We start from the raw sequence: 25,788 nt of genomic DNA, 5'->3' as shown, positions 1-25,788 counted from the left end.
ATGCACTACATTTAAATTCCCTATTGAAGCTTTCTCGGTGTTGCCACAGGGCGCACACGCAAAAAATTAATTTGTAAGCATATTTGTTAGAAAATGCAAGTGAAGTTCACAAAAATTAGCTGCAGGTATTTCTGGAATACAAATGTAACACGAATCATTACATAAGCGACTCCCCATTCGGAGCATGAGATAGCGGAAAATCAACAAAGCGCATTGCATCATGGGATAGAAATGGCCATATGCTTGTCTTGCGACGGAGTAGTCAGCGTAGGTCAAGCTAACTTTGAGTAAAAAAATTATTCACTTGCTGAGCTTTGTAGCTAGCGATAATCATTCGTAGCGAGAGGGGGAAGACGCAGGATACTTTTAATACGGTGAGCATTTTGACCTTGATGACATCATCAGAACAAAGAAACGAAGAAAAACGTCTCGGCGCGCGCGACTTGCTCGCGCGTTTCCAGGAGCGGCGACTAGTGAAATTTATTTCGGCACGCTACTGAGGCGGTGCTCTCGTTCACAACGGAAGGTGTTGCCCGTTTTTTTTTTAACGCGCTAGTACCAGAGCATCCAGGTAAGTTGCGGGTTGTGGAAAACGCATCTTTTTCGCGTCCAGACGCGCTCCACTTCGACTTCTCAGGAAGTGACCTAATTCTTTAGCGTCCGCAACCAAGCTGCTCAGCTATGGTTTCTTCGGACCTTTTTTCATGTGACATTCGGTTCACACGTATAAAGCTCCATGCGCTGCTTCGCATACATTGAAATTAGAGATACCGCTGGCATCGTTGAATTTGGTCGTTCCTCGTGCCAGCGTTGCTCATGCGATGCGCACGGCGCTGTCGTAGAAACGCCGCGCGCATAGTTGCGTTGCGTCGGCTCCGCTTGAAAGAGAATGGAAATGTTCACAACACGAGAGCGCGTTAATCCTGCCGATAAACAGTACCTATTAACAAGTGGTAAATTGATGGAATGATTCCCGTTTCCACAAGTTGGCACTACACCTTGACAGCGCACTGTGCTTGTTTTGGATTTTTTAGTACTGGGCATTTTCTGTTGCTCCAGAAGCGCCTGCGTGAATCGCAAGTCATGTGTACTGTGGAAACGTGCACTGCGTCATGGACCTAAACAAAAAATGATTCGTTAGTGTGTTGTGTGCACGTTAAGTATTTTAGATGTTCTGTTTCTGTTGTGTCGCCCTCTGTAGTGACTTCCACCGTAATTGTAAACTGCAATCGCATGGGGCCACCGAATTCGCTTATCCTTACGCTATAGTCGTGTGATCCCACCTCATCACACCAGAGTGAAGTCAACCGCTGGAATGAACAGAGTTTGCAAGCTCTCGTCCCACCTACACACGCACATAAATTGGAAGTGTCCTGGATGCACTTTGTGTTGTTACTGCTAGCAGTAAACCAATGTTTTGCCCTTTGGTTGTCTCGCAGTAACTGGCAGTTGGGAAAGAGACGAGGCATGTTGAGAAGATGGACAAGAAGCAGCCGCAGCACGCTCCAGCTGTCGACGACCTGCAGACCGCGTTCAAGAAGTTGAGAGTCAATTTGAGCAGGTATGAAACTGTGTAGCCCGGTTGCCATCAGCGCGTTTATCAGCTATGTGCATGCTAATATTCCTTGGTAATGGGTTAGTTGTTTGGAGGTCTGCGGGTGTCCATTGCGGGAATATTGGATGTGCTCTGTGAGAAGCTCTTAAATGAAATGAAAATGTGTAGTGCACCGAGCGGATTCGACATCCATTCCCTCAGAATGGCATTCATAGACCCACATAACTGATGCTACAGCACAGTACCATGCCTGGGGAGCATGGTGATGCTGCTAGCTGCTGTGATTGGCTGATGCCACACAGTGCCTACCTTTGAACCAGTTCCAAGGTTAAAAAAACTTCAATGAGCCAGCACTAAAATGCAAAAAGCAGGATTGGAAAGGGGAGGAAGAAATAGTCTCCACTCCACCAACAGATAGAGCCACCTCCACAACAAATGATGTTTTCTTCTTGAAGGCAGGAGTATAGTGCCTAGAATCTACTGGCTAGTGTGCCGAAGGCGCCGGCGTGCGTGGTCACTGTGGTGATGCCTTTCCCCCAGCCGTCACATGGTGGCGCTGCCAATCGCTACGGTGTCGGCAATCGCTACGGTGACGGCAATGGAAAAGAAACCTGCCATGAGTAACTACTTAAGGGGAAAAAATGAAATTAGGAAAGAAACCATTTATGATAACTCAGAGGGAAGCTCATTACTTTTCGAAGCGAGATCGGGATGCCTTAGAACACGCACGTATAAAGCGAGATATAAGAAGGAAGAAGAAGCATGTGCTTGCTGCGGTAAAGCTAGGGAAACGACGGAGCATATTTTATTAGAATGTGAAGACATCTATCCAGCGGTCGATTTAGGCACCACTGGCCTCCTTGAAGCCCTTGGGTTCAGCGGGAGCAGTGGTAAAGCAAACAGGTCCGCAATAGACATCAGTAAGAGGCGATTGGAGGATTGGTGGAAGAAAAGTAGGGAAACGACAAAGGACGGAGACGTACAAAAGCACAGTTCGCAATAGGGTATCAGAAAATTTGGACGTGGTAGTTCATAGTGTTTTTTTTTTCATTGGTAACCTAGGTAGGATATTAGGCAGCATAGTAGCAAGAGCTTGGTGGCGCAGGCCATCGCCCCGTTCCAAAGGGGACGCTCATAACATACATCCATCCGTGTAAAGCCCCTCAACTAAGGTGCACCCACACGCGTTCGCGTCATAGACCTGCGTTAGTAGTACAGGCACACTGCGCTTTTCGCCACGAAACTGTCTTTCTCCTTGCCTTGACAGCCCTTTGTCTAAATGCTTTAATGGCAGAAGACAAACTTTCTGGCCTAGCCCTATCTGAAACAAATTCTGAACCGACGAGGCCGACAAAACCTTGAGCACCTACGACCACGGGGCTAGCTGGCTGGTTTTTATTATTTTTTCTATCATTAATATATACAATTTAATTTGAAGCATCCAACGAAAGACACCACTCGAAACAAACACTGAAAGTTTGTTTACACATTGATCACAGTAAGTAATTGTGGATGAATGTGCCTCATGGCAATTTGGATTGCGATACTCAGTCGCGGGTGTAGCATATGCATACGAGTGAACTCAATCAACTGTATCCTGGCAACCATTCTTAATGGCCAGGAAAAAAAAAACAAAAAATCCAGATTGGGTTTATTGCAGTAGTCGTTCCACAAGTGATGCCGGTTAGAAAAGTGGGTTATTTTTTTTTCTTTTGCTAAGACATTACACCAGCTTTGCGTTTTGTTCGCTTTCTTGTTAAGCTCCGAGGGATCTCAATGCTGCAGTCGAGTGATGAAGATATCAACACGGGTCCCATATCTTGGATTAGGTATATAGACGTTTTTGTCAATATAACACTTGCCAATTCGAAATGTTGATATATCAGTCAGTAGATGTTACATGGGGTCGCATATATATGCAAAAGGAAAGCAAGTACATCTTTGCTCTTTCCCAATATGATCGTATGTGGTAACCAAGAATTCAGAATAAGACTCAATATTCGTGCATTTTATTCAGAAGGCCACAACTCGCTTTACATAGAAATAGTTCTTATGTGGCAACCTCAACTTGCATTTCCTTTTGTAAGAAAAGAAGCATGAACTAAAAGAAAATGGGGATCGTATATACGGCAAATTTTCATATAGAGTGTCCATAATAGAGCACAAAAAAAAAAACTGTCCAAGAAGTCAAAGTAGTGGCAATAAACGGTCCCTCTCGGGCGAGCTCGTTGACGACGCCATCCACAATAATTTTGAAAGTTCTCTTGATGTAAATCTCCTAAAAGTGCTTCTCGCAGAAAACACACGTTGGAGTCAACTTGTGGTCCCCCCCTTTTGATTAGAAGCTCCCATTCTGCAAGCTGCGCAGGGTCCGACGGTGCACCATTGCATTTCTTGACTCGAATCACTTTTTTCATCCCGCTCAGCACGGATTCTGCAAAGGTTTCTCGTGTGAGACACAGCTGGCGATCCTCCTGCATGATGTTCCCACTAACCTTGACACTAACATACAAACTGACATAATTTTTCTGGATTTCTCCAAGGCCTTCGATGAAGTCGCTCATCAGTGTCTAATATTGAAACTTACAAGACCTAATTTACATCCTGATTTTTTTACTTGGATTATAGAATTTCTTAGTAACCGCTCCCAATCTGTCATTATATATAGTCACCTGTCTAGCCCTGTACCAGTAACATCAGGCGTCCCTCAAGGATCTGTTCATGGCCCTTTATTGTTTAAAATATATATTAATGACTTACCTTCACATTTGGCCTCTAACATCCGAATGTTCGCCAATGATTGTGCCATTTATCACACTATACATAGCACCCTCAATCAAACAGCCCTGCAGAAAGACCTCGCCAACATACTAACAGTGTGTGACAATTAGTTAATGGCACTTAATGCTAAAAAATGTAAAGTTATGTCAGTCACTCGTAGTAGTAATCCCCTGGTAATTTATCAAATCAGAAGCATGCCTCTCGAACTAGTCGAGTCATATGACTAGCTAGGTGTCACTGTGTGCAATTATCTGTCCTGGCATAAACATATTTCTAACATTACATCCTCTGCTAATAAGACACTAGGCTTTTTAGAGCGTAATCTCTGTCAGGCTCCACAGAACGTAAAATTGCTTGCATACATATCCTTTGTTCAAGCAAAACTGGAATATGCATCTGCCATCTGGAGCCCACATCAAGCATGTCTTATCAACTCACTTGAATCTGTTCAAAACCGTGCTAGGTTCATTCACTCACAATATTCATATGTCAGTATTTCTGCTCTCAGAATCCGGATTAACACTACTATCTAATCGCCGACGCATTGCTAGTCTTGAGCTCTATCACAAGTTCTCTTTCAGCACCCTTCATCATGTGCCATACATCATTCCTGCAGCGCGCATCTCTTACCGTACCAGTCATCCGCAGCAAGTCGCATGCCCGCATGACTGAACCGCTCATTTTTCTGCCTCGTTTATTCCTCGAACAGCTAAAGAGTTGCACGGCCTTCCTGCTGACATTGTTGACATCGCTTGCCCATCTTTGTTCCAACAGTGTGTGATTGGTCACTTTGTATGTAGCTAATGATGCATACATAATGTGAAGCTGATGTAAAACCCACCCCTTGTGTAATGCCCCCCCCCCCCGGGGGGGGGGGGGGGTCTTTTAAGGACAACAAGCTTAACTGAACATAGATGTCTTGTCCGGGTTTGACCGGTAGCCACTCCGATGCAGGAGCACGAAATGTGTCTTCTCCCTGCTCTGATGCTTCGCATTTAACATCATTAGTCGGTGCTACTTCTACTCACATGGCCTCAGATTACAGCACAGAAAACCAAAGAATACTGCACACTTGAACGAAACGCTTTGCACAGGGCGAAGTAACTGATGCAACTGCAGCATGTCACGAGCCGCTTACACCTTAACAAACCGCAGCGTCCCTGGCAGTCAAAGTTGGAAGGCAGTGCTAGTCTGGCCACCTCCTCACTTTGGGAGAGCCCTCCGGTTGCCACACTAGCAAGTATATTCTAGGCACTATAGTAGGAGGTTGCTACGTGTGCATATGCAAATATTTACTTGGATACCTCACCACAAAACTATTCAAGATTCACTGCATTGTAGTACTGTGCTTCTGGTGTTACAGTAAAAAAAGAATAACACATCTGCAGAGTTATGACTAGCTGACATCACAGTCTGCAGCTGATAAAGTAACCAGCACCGAGGTAAAAGAGAACTCGAACAAAGCAGTGGTAACAAACTAAAGGCAGGATAGGAAAGGGAAAGAAGCTATGTTTCTCTGCTTCACCACCACAGTACGTTGCTTCCGCAAATGAAGATATGGAGTGTCTTGCTGTCGTAAGATTGCCCGCAAGCATCTGTGAATGCTTTCTCCAACCAATACCAGGGAAAGTGCGTAAGGCTTACTGCATGTAATATTGCACCAGCTGTGGCGTCACTACTTTGCATTAGTTGCAAACGTGTAACTTTTTTATCATAGTGGCAAGATGCCTTTGCATCAGTGTTTGATTGTATCCCACTATTTTTCAACACAAGTTGAGGAATTTGATGGCAACGTTTGTCAGAGGGAATGTATGCCAGTGAATCATATGTGAATTTCCCTCCCCTTCCTATTTGCTGTTTATGTCATCATATTTGCATTGACCAGGCACTGGTGTCATGAACCCCATCACTGGTGTTTGTGAGATACAAGTGACACCTGTCTGTAAAAGAATTACTAGTTTCACATGCTGTGTGGCACCTCCTAAGCTGTGCATGAAGAGGTTCTCTGGATGTCAAAAGGTGCCAGCTGTGCCCTTTCCAATCCAACCCCAAGGTTTTGCACATGCTGAACAATAATGAATTTAGCATGTGTTTGCGCTGCGAGCTGCTGCCTTTGTTTCTAAGCTTCCCAATCTCGGCTGCACACTTTTGGTGAGCGACTGTGGAGTGTTAATTGTTGCCAAGCCACTGGGTCGCCTCTTTGTGCTTGTATGGCTTGCAAAGACCTTTTGTAAGTATTTAGAGCTGCAAGGTTTTCAAAAGAGCTTGCATTCTTGATGTCACTAACTATAAGTTGCACCATTACTATATTGTGCATGTCTTTGAGTCATTGTCCTCGGATAACAGATTTACAGTAGTTGCAGAAACTGCTTGACCTTGATACCAACAGTTGTCAGCTGCTGCTCTTTACATGTCACTGTAGCCCGCACACTTGTACAAAAAGTTTTATTTGGATGCTGGTGTTTACGATTGTCATATTTGTGCCCGTCACTTCCGTGTGCTGTAATGTACAGGTCCGCTTGCCTGGACAAATGGGACGGCTGTCCAGCAAGTCGTCATATTGACATCCCGATAAAGTGAACCTTCCATAAGTTCGAAATGTGCCTACATATTTGATGGTTGGCATTTCTTTACTGGAGTTTCTTCTTCAGTGTTCCCTCTTTTATTTAGTGTTCAGTATTTCCAGATTTCTAGCCCTTAATTTGTTCAACAGAGATTAAATGTGAACTGGTAGGAACATAATTCTAGTGGCTCTTTTCTTTCTTTTTTGGAACTTTGGAATGACACAATATGTTAGAGTGGATTGCACACAAAAGTGTGCCCCCAATCTGTATCACGTGCACCGGCTTATAATTGCCAGTGTATGCAGTTGCATATACCGGCGACTGGCAAGCTTTACTAAGAAAACAAGGGTTTGACGAAAGCTCGTCTTGTCAGATTATTCGTAGTCAAAGGTAAACTGGACGGCGACCACAAACACCAAAATACAAGTCTCAAGACAAGGTGCCGACCACAAGTCACAAAAATGAGATGTTTTGGCTCATACATTGAGAGCCCGAACACCTTGTATTTTTGTTGTTAGCGGTATGCATCCATTTTACCTTTGACCAAGCTGTATTGAAGGGGTGCCTATCTGTTGAAACTCTGTCTCATTCTGCACTTCAACAATAATGGATCCCACCGGCTAGCCCGGTCCTGCAGTTTGCTAAGCAGGCCATGTTTCTGTGCTCGTGCAGTGAAGGCAGACGAGCGACACCTGGTCTTCAGAAGCACCACCACCATCACCACCACTACCACAACCACCTTTCGGCTCCCGTCCGCAAGTTCAGGTCGCGGTCTGCGTCGACGAGCATCCCCGAGGGCAGCACGGAGCAGAAGTTGGCGACCGTCTCCGAACAGTTGGAGCAGACCAGGCTAGAACCTTCTTTGCCTGCGCCTGCCTGCCCTCCTACTGTCGGGTAAAGCACACACGCCTGCCCCTTGCACTTTGTGTGTTGGATGCCTCCTGCAAGGTTCACATTTGGGAGGCTTGGTGCCGATCCATTTTGTTAATGGGTTCCTGAATTGTAATTGAAAAACCTTGAAAACACCTTTTTCAAGGCCCTTAAGTTTTTCTAAAATGCTTGAAAGTCCTTCAGTTTAATTGCTGGCTGAGTTTAGCAGACTGTGTTTGAGCATCGGGCAACTGGGTAATCCTAATCCAAGCCGATCTAACCTGTTCCACTTCTGTTGCTGACGAGAGCTTCTTTTTAATATATGAGCATAGTGCGCATGCATGAGTTGCTAGAGGGACATCTGGGGACTTTTGTTAAGGACTCTTGCTTCCAGTGTGTGTTTGCCTAGATACTACGAAAGACAGCGCACTTTGCTGGACTCCCCATGTAAGCAGCGCTTATACTTCCGTCTAAACGGGATCATAATGACTGATACAGAGTCTGTAATGGCAATGCGGCAGTTGTTTATCATCAATGGATGGTCTGGGCCACTGTGGCTTACGTAGAATACGATTTGCCATTTCACAGTGCATCTTTGGCACTCTCCCACTGCCGCAGTCGTTGGCAAAGGGAAGGTGGGCACGCTCTCGGTATGCGCCAATCAACCATGAGCAAGAGGAAGCTTTAGCTCGGGCCCACCTCTGAAGCTGCCTATTCAAATACATGTAAAATGCAAAAACGCTTTTCCGAGATGACCCCTGGACTGATTTTAATGAAATTTGTTGCATTTGAGAGAGAGTTAAATTCTAGTGACTGTTGGAAGCAGAATTTCGATCTAGGGCCCGAATTTTGTGCAACGCTTTTCAAAAATTCGAAAGTTCGAAAGAAATAAACACACGAGGTTCACAAATTCATAGCTCTGCATCAAGAAAACATACCGCGGTTCTGTAAACGGCATCCATTAGATCATTCAAAGCGGCCAAATTCAATATGCCAATTTATATCTTACATGAATTTGTTACATTGTGTGCAAGCTGTATTTCCATATTATTGAATTTTTTTAGATTCATCTGTAACATATCAATTTGGTCCGCTTTACATGTACCGTATTTACATGAGTGTAAGTCGACCCCCCCATATCGCGTGACAGGAAAAAGAAAAAAAGTAGAGCAAACCTGAGGGCACATTCAACAACAAAAATTTATTAGTTGCTGACATGGTCACTGGACTACTCATCTTCACTAGTGCTGCCATCCACATCGTTGCTACGCTCCCACAGCGCCTCGTCATCCCATGAAATTCCACATTTGGCAAACGACCGCACCACAAAATCTTGTGTAACAGCAGCCCACGCCAAATGCACCCAACCACACACAGCCGTCAGAGAGGCTCTTTTGACAGGTCCGGTTGGCATAATTTCACGGTCTTCTGCCGCCAGCCACTCATTGTACTCTCGGCGGAGCAGGTCCTTAAAAGGCGAAGATCCGGGCTTGTTTCATGACCATGTCGCACTTCAGTGGCAGGGACCAATCACGCATTTCAGCGACGTACGCTGCAAGCTTACCTACAGCTCTGGAAAGCATCCCGACTTCGGCACGTGGGAAATTCCTCACTTGCTGTCACAGGTGAAAATTTCGCTTTGCTGGAGTCGCCACTCTTGCACCACCCGTTCAGAAACATCGAAATTGCGGCCCTCTGCGCAGTGATTTGTTTGTTCAGCGTAAAGGATGGCAGCCCTCTTGAACGAGTGCCGAACAATTAGTGGGTCTGGAGCACTCATGACGACTGAGGAAGCAAAGAAGTAGCACGTAGCCGGCAGTCAAGTGGAACGCGTCAAACCAATGCTTTTCATCAAACTAAAGAGAAAGCTAAGTGCAACAGGGATAGAGAAACCCACGAGCGGTGCCTGCTCTTCCATGAACTACCGATGCTCCCCGCAAGCGCCGCCGTTCTGAGGGTGCCGCCGCGAATGGAACAGCGGCGCTTCCATCAACTATCGACACCCCCTTATGAGCGTTGTGTGCACTGTAAAACTCTCAAAAATGTTGAAAAATCCTTCCGAAAAGCGAACAAACACGCGGGATAGCAAAAAGCTACGGGTAGGGCCATAGAGCAAACATGAAACTGTAACTACGTTGTAGCTCCCGTTGGTCTCGCTTTTTTGGCGGTGCCATGTTTTGGTCTCGATTGTAAGTCGAACCCCCACTTCAGATTTTCACATTTTAAAAAAGTGGTCGACTTACAATCGTGTAAATACAGTAGTATCAGATGCAATTCACAGAATTGTGGTATCATTTTTCCTTGCCGAGTTAGAGTTATAAACTTGATGGTTTCGTTTTCTGAAAATCTTTGATTTTTGCCAATATTTAATAAAAATTTGACAATATAAATAAAAAATTAAAAACCAGCAGCTACTAGGTTTTAAGTTCTGTTTTAAATGCAACAAACCTTGTCAAATTTGGTGCAGGGGTTGCTGAGAAAAACGAATTCTCCTTTTAACATGTGTTCAGATAGGAGCACCCGAGCTAAAGCTGAAATACGCATAACTTGCAAATGAATATTTTACAATAAAATGAATTCACAGTAACGTGTTATTATGCTTTGGCATGTGGCTGGTGGTATGTAGCCCTGAGGAGGCCACATGACCTTGGCGTTGATTTGGACTTGGAAGCGCAACCAACGCTGGTGTCCGTAGAGCCAACGCTGCAGTCGGCTCACTCACTCATTTGTACATGCGGATGGTTGCGATTTCCAGATGGGTTCACTTGGATTCCGCGTAGATGCTGCAGACATTTGTTTTGTGTGCTTCGACAGTCTTTTGTTGTTGAAGTTAGTCAACAGCCTCTCAGGGAAGTTGATGGGTAGGACAGCAAGCGACGAACACTCACCAGAAGACACGCTGGTGACTTTGCCTTTGATGAATGTGTAAAACATGTGACCGTCTCGGTTGTTACAAAAATGCAAAAGGGGAAACTAAAATACAATAAAATACGAGTAGCTTACTAGTGAAAGTGCTGTCAAAGACAACAAATATATTCTTTTATATTTCTTAAATAAGAAAGCGGGAGCAAAACCGCAGGAAGACTCGCTTTGGTTCCGTAGCTTTCACTTCATAGCCAAGAAAAGTTGTCTGCAAGTATAGCGACATCCTCAAGTACTGTCGTCCCCAAAGTGCAAACAAAAGCTATGATGTCAACTGCCGGCAGATAGCTGTTCGTTGATTGGTATGCCTTGCACTGCGACGTTCTACTCTTTCTCCGAGTGACGAAACAGCCTGAGTGAACCGGTTCCAAAGCGAACCGTTACAGAATAGTACGACCCTAGATGTCTCTCTTGCAACTCGTGCATGCGCATGATGCTCAGGCAAATATGATAAAGGCGGTCTCCACTGTTGCTGTTGTGGGCTCTACGATGGGCTTGTTTGCTAAGCATGTTGCCGTGATAATTATTGTTATTGTGCATCTGGGGGCTGAAGTATGCCAAGGGAGTGCAATTTCTCTAACAATCACGGCTGCTCTATGATGCTTGTAAAACAAATGTGACCAAAGGAGACGCACCATAAGCACTTCGGTGTCCTCTTCTGTTGTCCTGCCCTTCACTCATACTCGTTTCGCCACCAAATAGTATATGGCAGGTTTCAGCTGCCATATACTAGTGATTAAGGGTAGGGAGCAGTGATTAAGGGTAGGGGGCAGTGATAACTTTTGCTGGCGAACTCTGCAGTGGCGGACATCACAAATGCAGCATGTGGGCTTGGAAAACTAGAGCAGTTACAAATTCCAACCTTTACGTGCGGGCTGCTGGTCCTTTGCAGCTCTGCGATCAAGACACCAACCGGGCCGGATCTGACGTGCTCACAGCAGGCAAGGATGGACGACACGACCGTCGACGAGCTTGCGGGATACTTCGACAACCTTGTCTACATCCCGCGAAAGATGTCAGTAATGGCCGAAATGATGTACACGTAGCACTGTTTGCCACACAATGACCCGCAGCCAGGGAACGAAACGGAGTTGACCTCCGTTCCTGTAATTTGCCCGTGTGAAGTTGTGCCGAGGCAATAAACCGTAGGCGTACGATGGCTGCAGACGTAGCAAGCCATCGTCGTCGTCCCCCTTCCCGTACCCTATATTTCGTGATTTCGTGATACAGGTTTTTTTATGCGCTTGCTTCTACTGGCCTAGAGCAAAACGTTTGTCCCTACTCTTTTGTGATAAGTGGACCCTGCTTCCCTCACGTGCAGTTAGGCGAAGGCAAGTGCATGCTTGTCTTTGCTGCAGTTTTAGTCTTTGTAAGCTGAGGAGAGCAGTGGTTCAAGGTGTGTGCTTATTGAGCGTTTTTTTTTTTTTTTGCAGTTGCCAAACTGCGCAAGACTTTGTTTACAAAGATCAAGTTGATAATGTGTATTGGATACAACATGCTGCAATAATAAAACGGGTGCCCGAGTGATAAGGAGGATTTCTGCTGGGGGAAAAGTGTTCAGCTGTCAAGCCCCAAATGTAGATCCATTCCTTGGCATGGCACAGAGTTGTGCCCCGTTTGTTCATGGCAGTCTTTAGTCTAGCAGTGAAGTTGTGGAGCCAGGTGAACGCATTTTAGAAATAATTTAGCCGAGTGAATGTCTGCAGCAGTGTGTGAAGTGTCTGTGTGGAAACTGCAGTAGGGGCCCATTGGCCGAGCCGCAAAGGGGTGTGCTGGGTGGGTGAATCCCGTGCGCCAAAGAGATCCCCCTGAACCTTTCCTAGCTTTACTACAGTTTTTTTTAATGCCTCGTGGTGGCACCTTTGGTGTGTGGCTCGCTCTGGTGAGTGTTATGTGGAGATTGTCATACGAACGAATAAAATGTTTTCAAATTCTTTTTCCTGCTGCTGTGCGACTCCTTTGCCTTTAACTTCGGTAGCACACACTGTGTTGGCATGCACACACCAAACAGTGTGACACACAGTAGCTTTCGGCGACAGGGTCGTTGTATAGCTTTAAAACGCTGCTCCATGCCGACTGGCAGCCCCTTTAAGCTGTTTGTGATAACATGCGACTGGTCACTTCCCCTTTCGGGGACTTCATGTCTGCCTTTTTGCATTTTTGAACAGGCTTTGTAAAAGGTGCTGTAATTATTTGTGCTGCCCTCAAGGAATTGAGGCTTCATATTGTAATAATGGAGTTAACACCTACCTAAAGCATGCTAGAAAACAAAGTTTCGGTACTCCCAACATCCCGCTTACACCAGATGGCATAATTACTGTCATAAAGTTGACTTTGTGGCTTCCGGGTCCCATTATTGTGCCTCATTAAAAATTTTCACACCTGAAGGCAACAAAAACCTGTATAACAGACAATGTGTACTGGCTGAATTAGCTTTGATGTGTATAGCAAATGGTTCTATAGCAAAGACTAGGACAATATTGCCTGTACAAAGGAATTTAGGCATCTATGACAAGGGATTTGTCACTTTACAATGAATGCACGTAATGCATTCACATTAAAGCAAAAGCAGAGGTCCTAACATTCTATGACATTTTTGCAAATGGCTTTGCGTTGCCTGTTCATCTCCCTCCAGTTCAATAGGTACAGCCACAGGTTGAGTGAAGCCAGTGTCCATCATGATGTTCGCTTCTCTCCAGCACACAGGTTGGCTAAAAGGGGCCCCAAGAGTGAATGCAAAATCAGATTGCACTAGCACGTCAGATCTTCCAAAAACTTGGCTGGCACTTTTGGGGTGAATAGCACGGGGACTGCAACACGTAAACTGCAATATGTGCCACGAGGGAGTTGACTAGCAAAATTTCATTAAAGAGTTATGCAATTCATTCCTCATGCAAGTAACGTCTGCCTCTGCAAGTGATCCAGCTCATAGGCCAGAATAGCTGGTGTCTAAAACATGACGGCCATGACATGTTTCTGGTCTCGCAATCGCTTCATGTGCATGCAGTCCGCAAAAGCATAGCCTTCAAGATCAGTTTGTTACTTATAGGCACCCATCGCTGAGGCTTGGATTTGGACGCCACCCATTGTAGGACAGTAAACCCTCGCTAACTTGAACTCCGATATCTCAAAACATCAGTCAAGCCGAACCCATCAGTTCTACACCTCTTTCAGAAAAGTTTCTGCACCAGACTCCGGATATCTTGAAATCTCGAATTCAGAAATGCCAGAAAAAAGGCAGCGTCGCTCGCTCTCACTTTTCACACAACAGCTTATACATGTATTTCCGCTTCTAGTGCAGGACACTATCAGCGTATCACAGTCGCAGTGTATTAATCGTGACCTTGGGTGTGATGATTGGCACTTTTGAGCATGCCCGACCAGCCTGTATGCTGTGCCAAGAGAACCCGTATGCAAGCCCACAGCATTTCAGCAAGATCACGGCTTGACAAGGACAATCTCTGCATGCTCTTGCAGACGACGAGACATAAGTGCCGCATCACTTTTGGGCTTCACTTGCGTGAAAATTGCACTCTTCCGTAGTTTCGGTCTTTGAAGTTAAACTGTCTGGAATTCATTACGATGCAGAAAATAGCTGCGCCGGCATTTCGTGTGCCTGAAAATGGTTTTGCTGGGACGGTTGGCTTCGAATATTGCATTAGGATCAATCATCTTGGCTGTATGCCAAACATGCCGTCTGGGCACAGTGCTAGCAATGTAGTAGCGGACTTATTCGAAGCTGATGCATGCAAAAGTAATGAAGAATATTACTGGCAGTATTTTGGAAAGGTTACACGTCTGCGTGCAACCAGAGGGCTTCTGTTTTCGTGAAATTGTTTATCTCAAAATTCGATCCAGTTTTTACAGCTTTAAATCCCCTAATGAGGATTTACTGTATCTTTTTTGAAATTTTTAAAAATTCTGTTATGCGGTATATGTCTGAGTTGTCTTGCTCCTTAGGCCACAGGGCACAAAATGAACGCACAGCAGCCACCCAATTTTCAACATCCAGGGTTTTTGTAGAAACCCGTCTCGAAAGCCAGGCATGGCGCATTTCCCTCCTGATGCAACTTGCAGCAGAACATAACGATTTGCTCCAAGACCAGAACAGGTTGGGACAAGAAAACAGGCAGCGATTATATGTGATTTAAGTATCTTTATAGTATAGTTAAAAAACCATACATTGCACATAGCATGTACCTGAATGCCATGCACGGAAACAACATCCGTGGCTCTGTTTCAACATTGTCAAGGGCGACGCTATCACAGCCACTGACATTGTGCCACCCAGGACGACTTGAGTAAACAGAGGTTTGAATAAGAAGGATTCAATAAGCAATGCGACATGACATTCAGAGACAAAATGCTAAATCACATCATTAGGTCACATCTTATTTCAAGCACATTGACTGCCGAGAACATCTATTACTTAAAACACCAATGGCAGCTGACAGATAAAGCCACAAGCAAAGTTTGTGGCATGGCACTGTTTTCAAGGAGCCATAATGGCTAGAGCAAAACATACCGTCAGCAATCACAGCACTGAGGCTGACTCATATCTTCATGCAATGAATCTGTGCAAGTAAAACAAACACATCAACAGAGAGAATAAATACTACACCCCACTCCCCTTGTCAGCTGCAGAGGGCGACAAAATGATTGCTACAGTTTTATGTATGTATTAAAATTTTGTCCACAAGCTAAACCAGTTTATTCGGAGACTACAACTCATCCGCGCTGCGATATCGATTCATTGCAGCCACACTAAATGAATTAATAATTTCATTTGTAAAGAGCTCGTGTAAATGTGATCTCATCGAATGACCACGCCTAGCTACAGAACGACCGATGTGAGATGACGCGATAGTTATAAGCAATGCTCACACCAGCCTCCCGAAGAATTCAGTTCTTGTCTTTTTACCCACTGAAGCCCCTCAAAAATGAAATACACAATGTCTCGCAACTCACATGCCACAGCATGCCTATTGATACATGGAAAAAAAAAAGTGGGTGCATATTACACATGGGTAACTGCCAATTGTGACACGCCAAGTGTGAAGAGAAAGGCAAAACACCCTAATCACTCTTTCTTCATAGGCTCTTTGGCAGGCAACATTTGTAGCCCTTCACCATTTTGCTCACAGTTGACAGCTTTAAACATGAAGTTTCAGCCAGGCCATAATACATATTTAGCAAAATATAGGTGTAAATAAAAACAGCATCAAATATGATACATATGCCATTAGAGGGGAATGACAAAGAAATGGCTCATCAATAAGTGCCGAAGCAGCAACAGTTTGCGGCTAAAAATCGAGCACAGCCGGATTCCGCCAAATCCTGGCATGACGGGTCTGGACGCAAGGTGGACTCTGGTGTACAGGCCTGCCAATGGTCTTCTTACATGTCCGGAATCGAGTGGTCCATCAGCTTCTTAAGCATGCCTCCAGATGTGCTGAAAACCGCAGAAGCAAGGGCAACGTGAATGATGCTAGAATCGCACACAGAAACAAAAACCAGAGATAGCACTAAACAATCTGCACACAAGGGCTGGAAGTGAAACTTAAAAGCAAAAGGTTAAGCTAGAGCTCCAACTTCCAACCACTGCGTCACTACTGTGACAGAGGCGAGTTGTAGACGAGATGCATATTTACACAGAAAGGCAAGCTTGATTACATGATATGGGTAAAGAGACACGCGTACGTCATCACTCCCACACTGCCCAAAAGCACGCAGGTGTTTGATGCAACATTCTGTTCACATCTCCTGCGATGACCTTGGGCGTGTGCACAATGTTACGAGCCGCGCAACATCTGAACCCACGTCTGAAGATGGCTTCACCTTTGAACAATGCACGATTGATGCGGCACAGAGCTGTGTCGCGTGCCACATTGATCTCTATTTGGCCATTTCCACAGTCGTCGACTAAGCACAGGAAAAATTTGTATCCCGGAATTTTGCAGCTTGTTGTGTAGCGCTGCACGAATGCATTTGTGCGACACATGTACGCCAAGCTGCCAATGGGCTTTAGAGCTTTGTATGTAATGCACACGGTCATGCAATGCGTTTTGGTCGCGCTTGCGCCACGTGAAATGCACGTGGGTGCTATTCACTAGGGTTGAGGATTGGGCAACTTGGTACTGCATTCTAAAACTGGTACAGCGCAACGTAGAAAGGAAGAAACATGCCGAGCTGTCCAGATGAAAGAACCGTGCTCTGTTCTTTCATCTGGCCGGCTCGGCTTGTTTTTCTCAGTTTTTCCATGAAACATGGGTGGCGCAATGTTCGAGCCTGTCCGAGGACAGCTCCGCCTTGTAATGCTTGCTTGTGGTAAACCAATGCTAGCCACTCTAGCTCTGTGGTTACATGATATCAGTGATGAATGAAGCAGCAAGCAAAGCTTAAAAAAAAAAAAAGAAGAAAAGCTTCTCAAGCTCGTTGCACATGGCTCTTACAAGAGAACATACTTAGGTCCTTTATTTTTTAGAGTTTATACTTTTTGAAATTCCGGAGGTAAAAAATTGTGTTCTGTTTAAAGAAGAAAACTGCGGAGAAATAAAAGGGTCTTGTTATCTGGCAACCCAATGTTTGAAATTTCGCTGGTAAGTTTTACAAATGAACAACACAAACAATGGCCTCCTTTTGAACATGAACACACTATTTAAAGATCCCCACGGTAACCTGTAATAGCAAAGAGCTGCTCGGAAATCACGTAACGAACTTACCTCTAAAAACACTCATTATCAAACAACATTACCAAAAAACAGAACATACAGACGGGTTTGATGATCCCCTGTTTACTTTCTTTATCTGCACTTTTTAACAGAAGAAGAAAGGCACAAGATGTAGTTCACAGAGGGGGGTGCTTTGCAGGAGGTGTGATGTTCTTTCTTATGTCATAAACCCTTGTTGACACATTATTATATGCATTGAAAGCATTTCTGTGTCCATCCTTGACCTGACAGACATTTAGTCCTTCTCCGTATTCTTCCTGTATTACTGGTTCCCAATATATGCTCTTGCAACAAAATTAGATGTATCAGCCTACCTTCTCTGAATGTAGTGTAGTTGTGTAAACATCCTCAACGTCACAGCTGCCATTCTCAACAGCAATGTCAGGGCTGGCCTTATTTCTCTTCCTAGCATGTTACTGCCACTTATATGTATGCTACTTGCAGGAAATGCGATGCAATGCACTATTACATTCATGTACATGGCTTGTATAAAAGCAACAAGTTTTCGTTCCTTTTCAATGTTGGTAGGCATTGAAAAAAACATATATATATTTCTTATATATGCTCATTTTCGCTTGAGCGTTAGCTGCAAACGAAGCTCATGCCATAGTCATATATAGTCAACTTCCGTTAATTAGACCCAGGCGGGACCAACGAAATTGATCTAATTATCTAGCGGTTGAAATGAAACAAGATGCAGAAAAAAAAAACGGTAAAACACATAACCAATTCATTTGGCATTATTTGTCCAATTAAAATGTGTGCCTACTTTGTGTTGAAAGTAAAGAAATAACATATAAATGACATGAAAGTTCCTAAACAAAGTATAAATATAACATGCACCCGATTTTTTAGCAAGAAAAATAGGCAACACATGTTGCACAATGGTGGCTGGTTTTCTAAAGTCATCCTTGCCGCAATGCACCCGTCTTATGCGGCAAAACATACAAACATCGCAAAGGCAGTTTTGGTTTCATGTCCGATTGCACCCCGCAGGCAATATTGTGCCCAATTTTCTTGGAGATGAAGTGGGGAAACTATAGAATGAGGTAAATACCATAACCGGACATTGCGGATTATGGTTCTTGTTTGAAAATATTCCTAGGGCAGGCCGAAAATTGGTGCTTCTGATGGAATATGATGCATGTTCAATGCACTCACTATCCCCTAAGCCCCACCAAGACAGACGCTTGCACTAAAGTGGTCGCTAGTGGGGTAACCATAAGGACTGGGCACATGCCTGCTGTCTGGTCAACTTCCAATTATCTGGCGAAAGCCAATTTTAGGATAAAAAAACTAAAGCTTGGGCTACAGGAATACATGGGTGCTGGCCAGGAACTTCAGCCATGATCGAATTAACAAAAAAATCGACTTAACCGTCATCGAATTAATGGAAGTCAACTGTATACCCTACTGCACACTTCATCTTCTTCATCTGATATATATCTCAGCCATTTGTTCACAAAAGGTGGGCAGCATTCATTATTTTTGCGAAACCTGCATTAATTGTTATCCTCTATGAAAGGGCCAACTTTGAGGAGATATTGGGTTTAACCTAATTTTTATAAATTTTGTTTGGGGTGAAAAAAATAGAAAATTATCAGGTTCTATCTGAAAACTAAGGACCTTAAATGTATGGTATTTCATTACTGCACACACATCCACTAATGAGGAGTAGGCAGAGGGAGGCACGGCTTGCGGACAAGCGCTGGGAGAGCCAATTGGCTCTTCTCAACCAAGCCCAGTGAGCCGCTCGTGCCCGTGGGGACCCTGAACTATCACGTGCCTTTTATTTGTTTTCAATTTAGTTTTTACTCACTCACTGATTACTGCGCTGCAACCGCCTGCTTCAGAACGGGCGAGTATGCGTGTCGGCTTAGAAAAACTTTTTTCTCTTCAAAATTTCTCTAGAGTCTGTTGAAGGAGAGGTCAAAATATGTACGCAGCTGTGAACTCCTCTAGGCGCACTATGCTTCTTTTATTAAAGAAATACACCTAGTGTACAACTGATCTTGAGATGCCTCTATCACAGTTCTTCAGGAATAGTTTTAATTCTTTCAAATAGGCTGACAGCATCCTCATTGCATGTTTTGTGTTAAATGTAGAAAATTGTTTTCTTATAGCAGCATCTGTCTCGGCATAGTTTACTTAGAGGACTGTAAATGTGTTGCGCACCCTATCTCCCACCGAAAATGCCTATTTTCGACCCGCCCTAGAAAGATTTTCAAGCAGTAACTGCAGCTCACAGTGCAACTACAGTATTTATTTACCAAATTAAAACCTGTGCCTATTTTTTCGCTGGAAAATTTAGCTGAACATTGCTGAGAGGTGAAATTGAATACGAAACCAAACCCACCTTTGCAATGTTTGTATGCTTTACCGCATAACAGAAGAGCACTGCGGCGAAGCAGACATTATAGGGAAGCTGAAAGGTTTTCCAGAAAAAATGAGTGAACATCTGTACATAATGGTTCTCAACCCTCCGAATTCGAATATCGTATCGAAATTGAGCGAAAGAAAGTGCAAATATATTTTATTTCAACGAAAAGTGCAGCAGCGGACACGCCCAGCTCGTGCGTCTCGTTTCCGCCTGTGATTGGTCGGGCGCCTCATGACGTCAACTCTAGTAACCGACCGCTGCCACTACACATGAAGCACGTTGCCATGTAGTTTTGTGCTGCTTTTCTGAGACGGTAATGGAAAATTTAGAGAGACTGCGTTTTTCTGAGGAGTTCGACGTTACTCCCTACATGTACGAGCCGATTGCGAAGAGCCGGCCTCTCGAAGAAGCAAATGGTGCTGGTGCGAGCAGTGCTTTCGACGTGAACGAAAGCAAAGTCTTGGGATCTCCTAGTGTTGGAAATGCTCTTCGGTGAGTATGTTTTTTGCAAAGCGATCTAGTGATCTCGCCGATCTTTCGCCGATCTAGTGAGCTCGTTTCCAGTCAAACAACTGTAGTGTTCTGTTCCTGCATGCCTCCTCGTGGAACGTAAGCGGGGATGCGATCGTCGGCATTTGTGCGCTGTCCAAAGCTGGCGGCAATCTACAAAGACGGTTTAAACGCGCGAAAAGCTTCCCGGTTCATGCAGTACGTGTAGTGACCTTCATCTGTTGACTACCACGTTGACTACCACTCACGTTAACTACCACTCTACATACACGCAGACGCACCAACAAAGGAATGCAGGGTCGATCGAAGCAGATTATGATGGCACGCACGCAGAAACAAGCGCGGTCAGGCACGGTCGCAGACGCTGCGAAGTAACGAAACACTAGAGTTGACGTCACAACACCGCGGTTTCCGGTCTCTGCTCGCATCGTCAGCGTCAGCAGCAGCGCACGGCGTTCGACGGGGGGCGGAGCTACAGCGCAATTTCAACCGACGATTACGTCGCTCCTAATTGAAAAAAACCCCCCAAATTTTACCTACATGGTTTATAAGGTTCCCGCATCCGTATATGAGTGTCTTATTGAATTATTGACAGACTCTTCAGCTTCCCTTCAAGAAATGGCCACCATGGTACAAACAGTTATTTACAGCACCTACAGTGCGCCGTAGCACTTTCGTGTAAAAGGAATAAAATCCTTCAAAATACAAAGACACATATGCATAACAAAACACAGATTGATAACAGTTCAGAGAACAATAAAGATATTTAATAATCACAATAGGAAACAAATGTTTACGAAAAGTTTAATATAAGTGACAAAAACAGAAAAAGCAACCATGCTCAACTTTGACAAGATTTACTGCAAAGAAAGTTCTGAAGCATGAATGAAAATGTTTCGGGGGAAACAGACAACTTGCTGCAGAAGCTTATCCTATTCACAAATTTTTTGGAGAAAGACAGCACTTTTGAATAACTGATCTTGCATGCAAGCTCTTGCACCTTCATACAATGGTCCATATTGCTAGGTATGTACGTAGACTTCTTGCCTTAGCATAAAAGATCTTATAAAAGAGAGTTAAGTAAATATTTCAACCTACCAAGGAGAGGCCAACCTAGTGCATTTCGGATCTCAAATGTTCTTTTAGAAAAGTCACACTGGCCTGTGACAAAATGGGCCGCTCTCAAGTGTACGCACTCTCCTGACCCTTGGCCATTTTTCTTGCTAAAAAATCAGGTGCACATTAAATTTCTACTTTGTTTAAGAGCTGTATTGTCCTTTCTACGTTAGTTTTCTGCTTTGGATACATAGAAAGTGGGTGAGCGTTTAATTCGAGGGTGTGTTAGATTCTGGCAAATACTGCCAAATTGCCCAAATACTGCCAGTCTGTTTTGGTGTTTTTTCTGCATCTTAATTTGACTTCATGGATAATTGAATCAATTTGTTGGTCCCGTCGGGGTAAAATTAATAGATGTTGACTGTATTAAATTTCAACATACATGGTATTCTATAGAAAAGAAGTTATAAAAAGTTAAATACTTTGTTATATCAAGGTTTACTGTATATTAGTGGTTATGTTATATTTATGAATACAGTAAAACCTCGTTAAACCATACCCGCTTAAACAGTAGTTTCGGTTTAAAAGTAGTAAAGTCAATTCCCCGACTCAGCGGCCATTGAACATAATGTATTTTGTATCCGCATAAACCGTACCAGCTTATTGCGTACGCATCGGTTAAAACGCAGCGTTTCCACTTTTCGTCGCGCGAACACGGCGGTGCGTCGTCTCCATCGGGCGGCCCAGCAGAATAACAAGCCTCAGAGATCGGTACAACAGCCTCCAAGCGCCCTGTGCGTTTGCATGTGAAGCCGCATCAACATCAACATCATTTCGACGCCGCATGGACGTTGCGCCAGAGAGCGTTGTGGCGTCGTGCAAGCGAGGACTCGCGTCATGCCGAAGTTAGGATAAAAAAGACGCCGGGTGCTCAGCATAGCAGAAAAATTAGACATCGTCCGTGCTACCAAACGTGACACGAAGAAGTCGGCGCTGGCCCGCGACATGGATCTGCTGTTGACTACAGTGTGTGGCATTTGGAATGCGAAGTTGCTCGGCAGCGCTGCTGCGACCGCCAAGAGATGTCGGCTACGAGGTTCGACTTTTCACCATCGTTGCCGCTGTCGTTGCCGAAGTGTCAACTAGCGACAGTGATCAGGACGACACGGAAAGCGACAGCACGGGCTATTCAGGCCCGACAGTGGCAGAAGCTGCACGTTACGTCAGCCTCATGAATGCGATCGTCGGAAGGAGAACAGGGGCGCGATAACGTAACTATTCCAAACGAAAAGTTTTCTGAACTCCGGCACCCGGCAATGAAAAAGGCGCCCCGGGACTTATGCAGCACTACTGCGCGCGTGCACGGAGAATATGTAACGCCAACGAGGAATCTGCCGTGCGAGTGTTTGCCGAGAGGAGGGGGGCTGGCTGAGAAGCTGGCACGCAGCTTCAGCAAGTTTGAGGCCACTGTCGTCGTGCTAGGCCGCCGCGACATCAAACGAAAATAACACTTACGTCCCGCGAAACGAATAAATACTGCATGTTTTTTCCCCTTTCATCGCACTCTCTCTGAGTTCCGTTTTCGACAGGTAAGTGGGCGATCTCATGCTATTTCACTTAAACAGTACTACCGTTTAGTACGTACTTTTTCCAAGCTCCGGCCGACTACGGTTTAACAAGGTTTCACTGTATAGAGACTCTTAGAGGAGGACATTACGGAGATTTGACATAGCAACATGGCACCAGTGTCTGCCTTTGATGTTAGTATTCCTCCCTCCTCATTTGCCAGGCAAGTATGGTTATCATCAGGGCAAGAGCAAAATGTAACAGAACATTACACCCACTTACTGTTTGATCATGTGATCGTAGACAAACGATGGAATCACTGTGACCGTGATGATATTCCCTGCACTCTCAATAATCTTCGTTATTTCGGGGTCCTTGATTCCCACCACATTCTGGCCGTTCACCTGCAAGGAGCCACAAACAGTCGTTGTGTAAACTGTAAATTCATCTGGTAATCTATCACATCTTTTCTCTTTTTTTTGCATTTCACATGAATTGGCTGAAAGAAACGCAAACGTGGTCTTGGGACTGCAACCTACTTACAGTATGCTTGCAGGTGCTACACTTGGGATGCCACATTCATGCCACCTGTTGCTATTCTAAGGATGCTCAATTTTTGTGTCACTGACATTCGGTTTCCCCATATAGCACACAAGGTAATGCAGAAAGTGATGCTGTAGTTAGTATACAGCTATTACGAGAGATGGTGCAAGCTCTCTTCGACCACCTTACACCACCTGACAGCATGAATAGTGCTGAGGCAAAGGGAAGCTTATCTACTCTTTTTGATAAGTGGGCTACAAAAGAAAAAAAGTACTGTAATTCAGAATGCAAAACTTGCGTTAAATAGAGCAACAAGGTGTGCTAATTTGCAGTGCTCTCACTACTTTAGCAGACATCGGTATTTATTCCTTCTTTATATCATCATGGTTTTTAACAAAAATTGGCAGTGTTATTGATAATGTCTCTGTGATGTTACCATAAAAATTTCCAAGTTATATCTCAAGAACTTCCCTGTTTACAATTTCTTTTTTCTCTGTTCGGGCTTGTCCCTGGCCTGAACGACTTGAAAAACGTGACTGAAGACTCGTTCAGAGTGCTGGGTGTTCCAAAATGAATGGTTGAGGGTGCGACATTTCTAGATTTTGTTATTTGCTACATATTTTTTTCCTGTTCTCATCTTTCATGAGGTGACTGTACAACAGGCATCTAGATCGTGAACAGGTAGCTGAATAATTAATTCAGAAAACGTCACTCTGGAAAAGCAAGAATGTCACACCCTGTCTGCACTTAGAAAAACATAGGGGGGGGGGGGGGGGAGGAGGAATTGTAGTAGGCTTAGCAGTTGCGAAGAAATCAATGGGACAAGCTGAGCAGGTGCCAAGAAAATAAAATGGCTTTGGAAAGGTGAATAACTTCTGCTAGTTGTCCGTTCTTGCCGAACTGTGCCTTAATATAGTGCATCAATTTTCCATAAATTCACAGGTATTTGACCCTGTACCAGTAGTCTTTCATCGAATTTGCTGTCAAGCAATAAGCTCAAGATTGGGGATGGAACCTGCAAAAGAGTGCACCCTCGCTGTTCGCAAACCTGTGCAACTTGCTACTGAGAGGCTGGCTTTCCAGCACACTTTATACGTTTAGCGGCTAAGTGTGCTTTACAGGTGAAGTTTCGCTAGCAGCATGAAATCGTAACAAAATTCAGTACAATAACGCCCCAATATTCTTAGATTAGATAGAAACAAATGCTGATAACCATGTTTGCTCTCGTACAGCCAGCAATATATTCGACCTAATATATGAACACATTATAATATTTATTTTTCGAATTGATTACGAATATCACAAATATTCGATAACATTTGAATATTCGCACACCCTTAACGAAATGCTTAGCCGCAGGCTCAAGGAATCTACGCACAATGTGCTTGAACATAGAGTCTGAGGTGCTGATGTGTGAAATGCTTAGCCACAGGTCTTAGGAAACCGTGCACAATGTTACGAGTATTTATTGGTAAGTTGGAGGCACCGATGCGAGAACTGCTAAGCCGCGGGTCTTGGGAGTCTGCGATAGATGTGCTTGATCGTGGAGACAGAGGCACTGATGTGCGAAGTGCTTAGCCGAGGGTTTGACTGTTGTTTGCACGATGTGCACGGTCGCAGATTCCGAAGCACTGAGGCTGTAAAGGTTTAGCCATGTGTGATGTCTGCATCACCAATGCTCGGAATGCTTAGCCACGGGTCTGAGACCTCCAGAAATGGAGGAATAGACTGCGCTTCTGCGACATGCGCGTCACGCCTGTTCTGGCACTTGTTTGGATTTCGGTGGTCGAGAGCTCGCAAGGTGTAAACAAAAAGAGCAGATGACACACCTACAGAGTGAGTGCGGCCAACCAGAGTCTTCGGAACAACTTTCAATCATTTGCTTTTTGTGTGCTTGTTTCCAAGCGGAGGAGATAGCTGAAGTGGCAAACTCGAAAAGAGAGAAATGCGCTTTCTGATGAGCAAAAAAAAAACAGCATAGCTTAGTTTTGCCATTCTGGCGGTATCGCGGTTTGAAAAACGAATTTTTTTTACGATTTCCGAAAAAATGTTCACTACCTTGGCTGATAGAACAACTTTTTTAGAGCACTTCTATGTGTTTTCCAGTGAATATATTTCATAATCGCATGGCAAAAGTGTTATAGAAACAGAAAATGTGAAAGTTGCGGCCCTTAAGCTGAGCTCACACGACAGAACACATTCTGCCGAATAGCATTATGTGGCTCAGCGCTGCCCAATCATGTTGCACACAAGCACAAAGCATGTAGGTTGTTGGTGGAGCGATTCAGTCCAGCTTGGCCACATCATGCA

At 44.5% G+C, this 25,788-nt stretch overlaps 2 protein-coding genes across 5 annotated transcripts in view; one reads left to right on the top strand and one right to left on the bottom strand.

Moving 5' to 3' along the window:
* Positions 1-214: 214 nt before the first annotated feature.
* On the top strand, positions 215-12,629 carry LOC139061323 (uncharacterized). Of its 2 annotated transcripts, none has more exons than XM_070541183.1 (4): positions 215-374; positions 1,440-1,561; positions 7,573-7,794; positions 11,585-12,629. In XM_070541183.1, the coding sequence occupies exons 2-4, from the start codon at positions 1,479-1,481 to the stop codon at positions 11,736-11,738; spliced, it is 459 nt and encodes a 152-aa protein (XP_070397284.1). In that variant the 5' UTR covers positions 215-374; positions 1,440-1,478; the 3' UTR covers positions 11,739-12,629. The 2 variants fall into 2 exon arrangements, with proteins under 2 accessions (XP_070397284.1, XP_070397285.1); XM_070541184.1 differs by lacking the exon at positions 215-374 and adding an exon at positions 420-571.
* Positions 12,630-14,828: 2,199 nt separating this feature from the next.
* LOC139061321 (syntenin-1-like) overlaps positions 14,829-25,788 on the bottom strand; it is a 29,031-nt gene continuing 18,071 nt past the window's right edge. For all 3 annotated transcript variants that reach the window (XM_070541179.1, XM_070541181.1, XM_070541180.1), the window contains exons 7-8: positions 23,218-23,339; positions 14,829-16,144 (exon numbers count right to left, since the gene is read on the bottom strand). In XM_070541179.1, coding sequence (XP_070397280.1) covers positions 16,090-16,144; positions 23,218-23,339 — 177 coding nt within the window. In that variant the 3' untranslated portion in view covers positions 14,829-16,089. The remainder of the gene's footprint in view (positions 16,145-23,217; positions 23,340-25,788) is intronic.

This window comes from Dermacentor albipictus, chromosome 6, assembly GCF_038994185.2.
Source record: "Dermacentor albipictus isolate Rhodes 1998 colony chromosome 6, USDA_Dalb.pri_finalv2, whole genome shotgun sequence".
Lineage (NCBI taxonomy): Eukaryota > Metazoa > Arthropoda > Arachnida > Ixodida > Ixodidae > Dermacentor > Dermacentor albipictus.
This window is presented reverse-complemented; position numbering and strand designations above follow the sequence as displayed.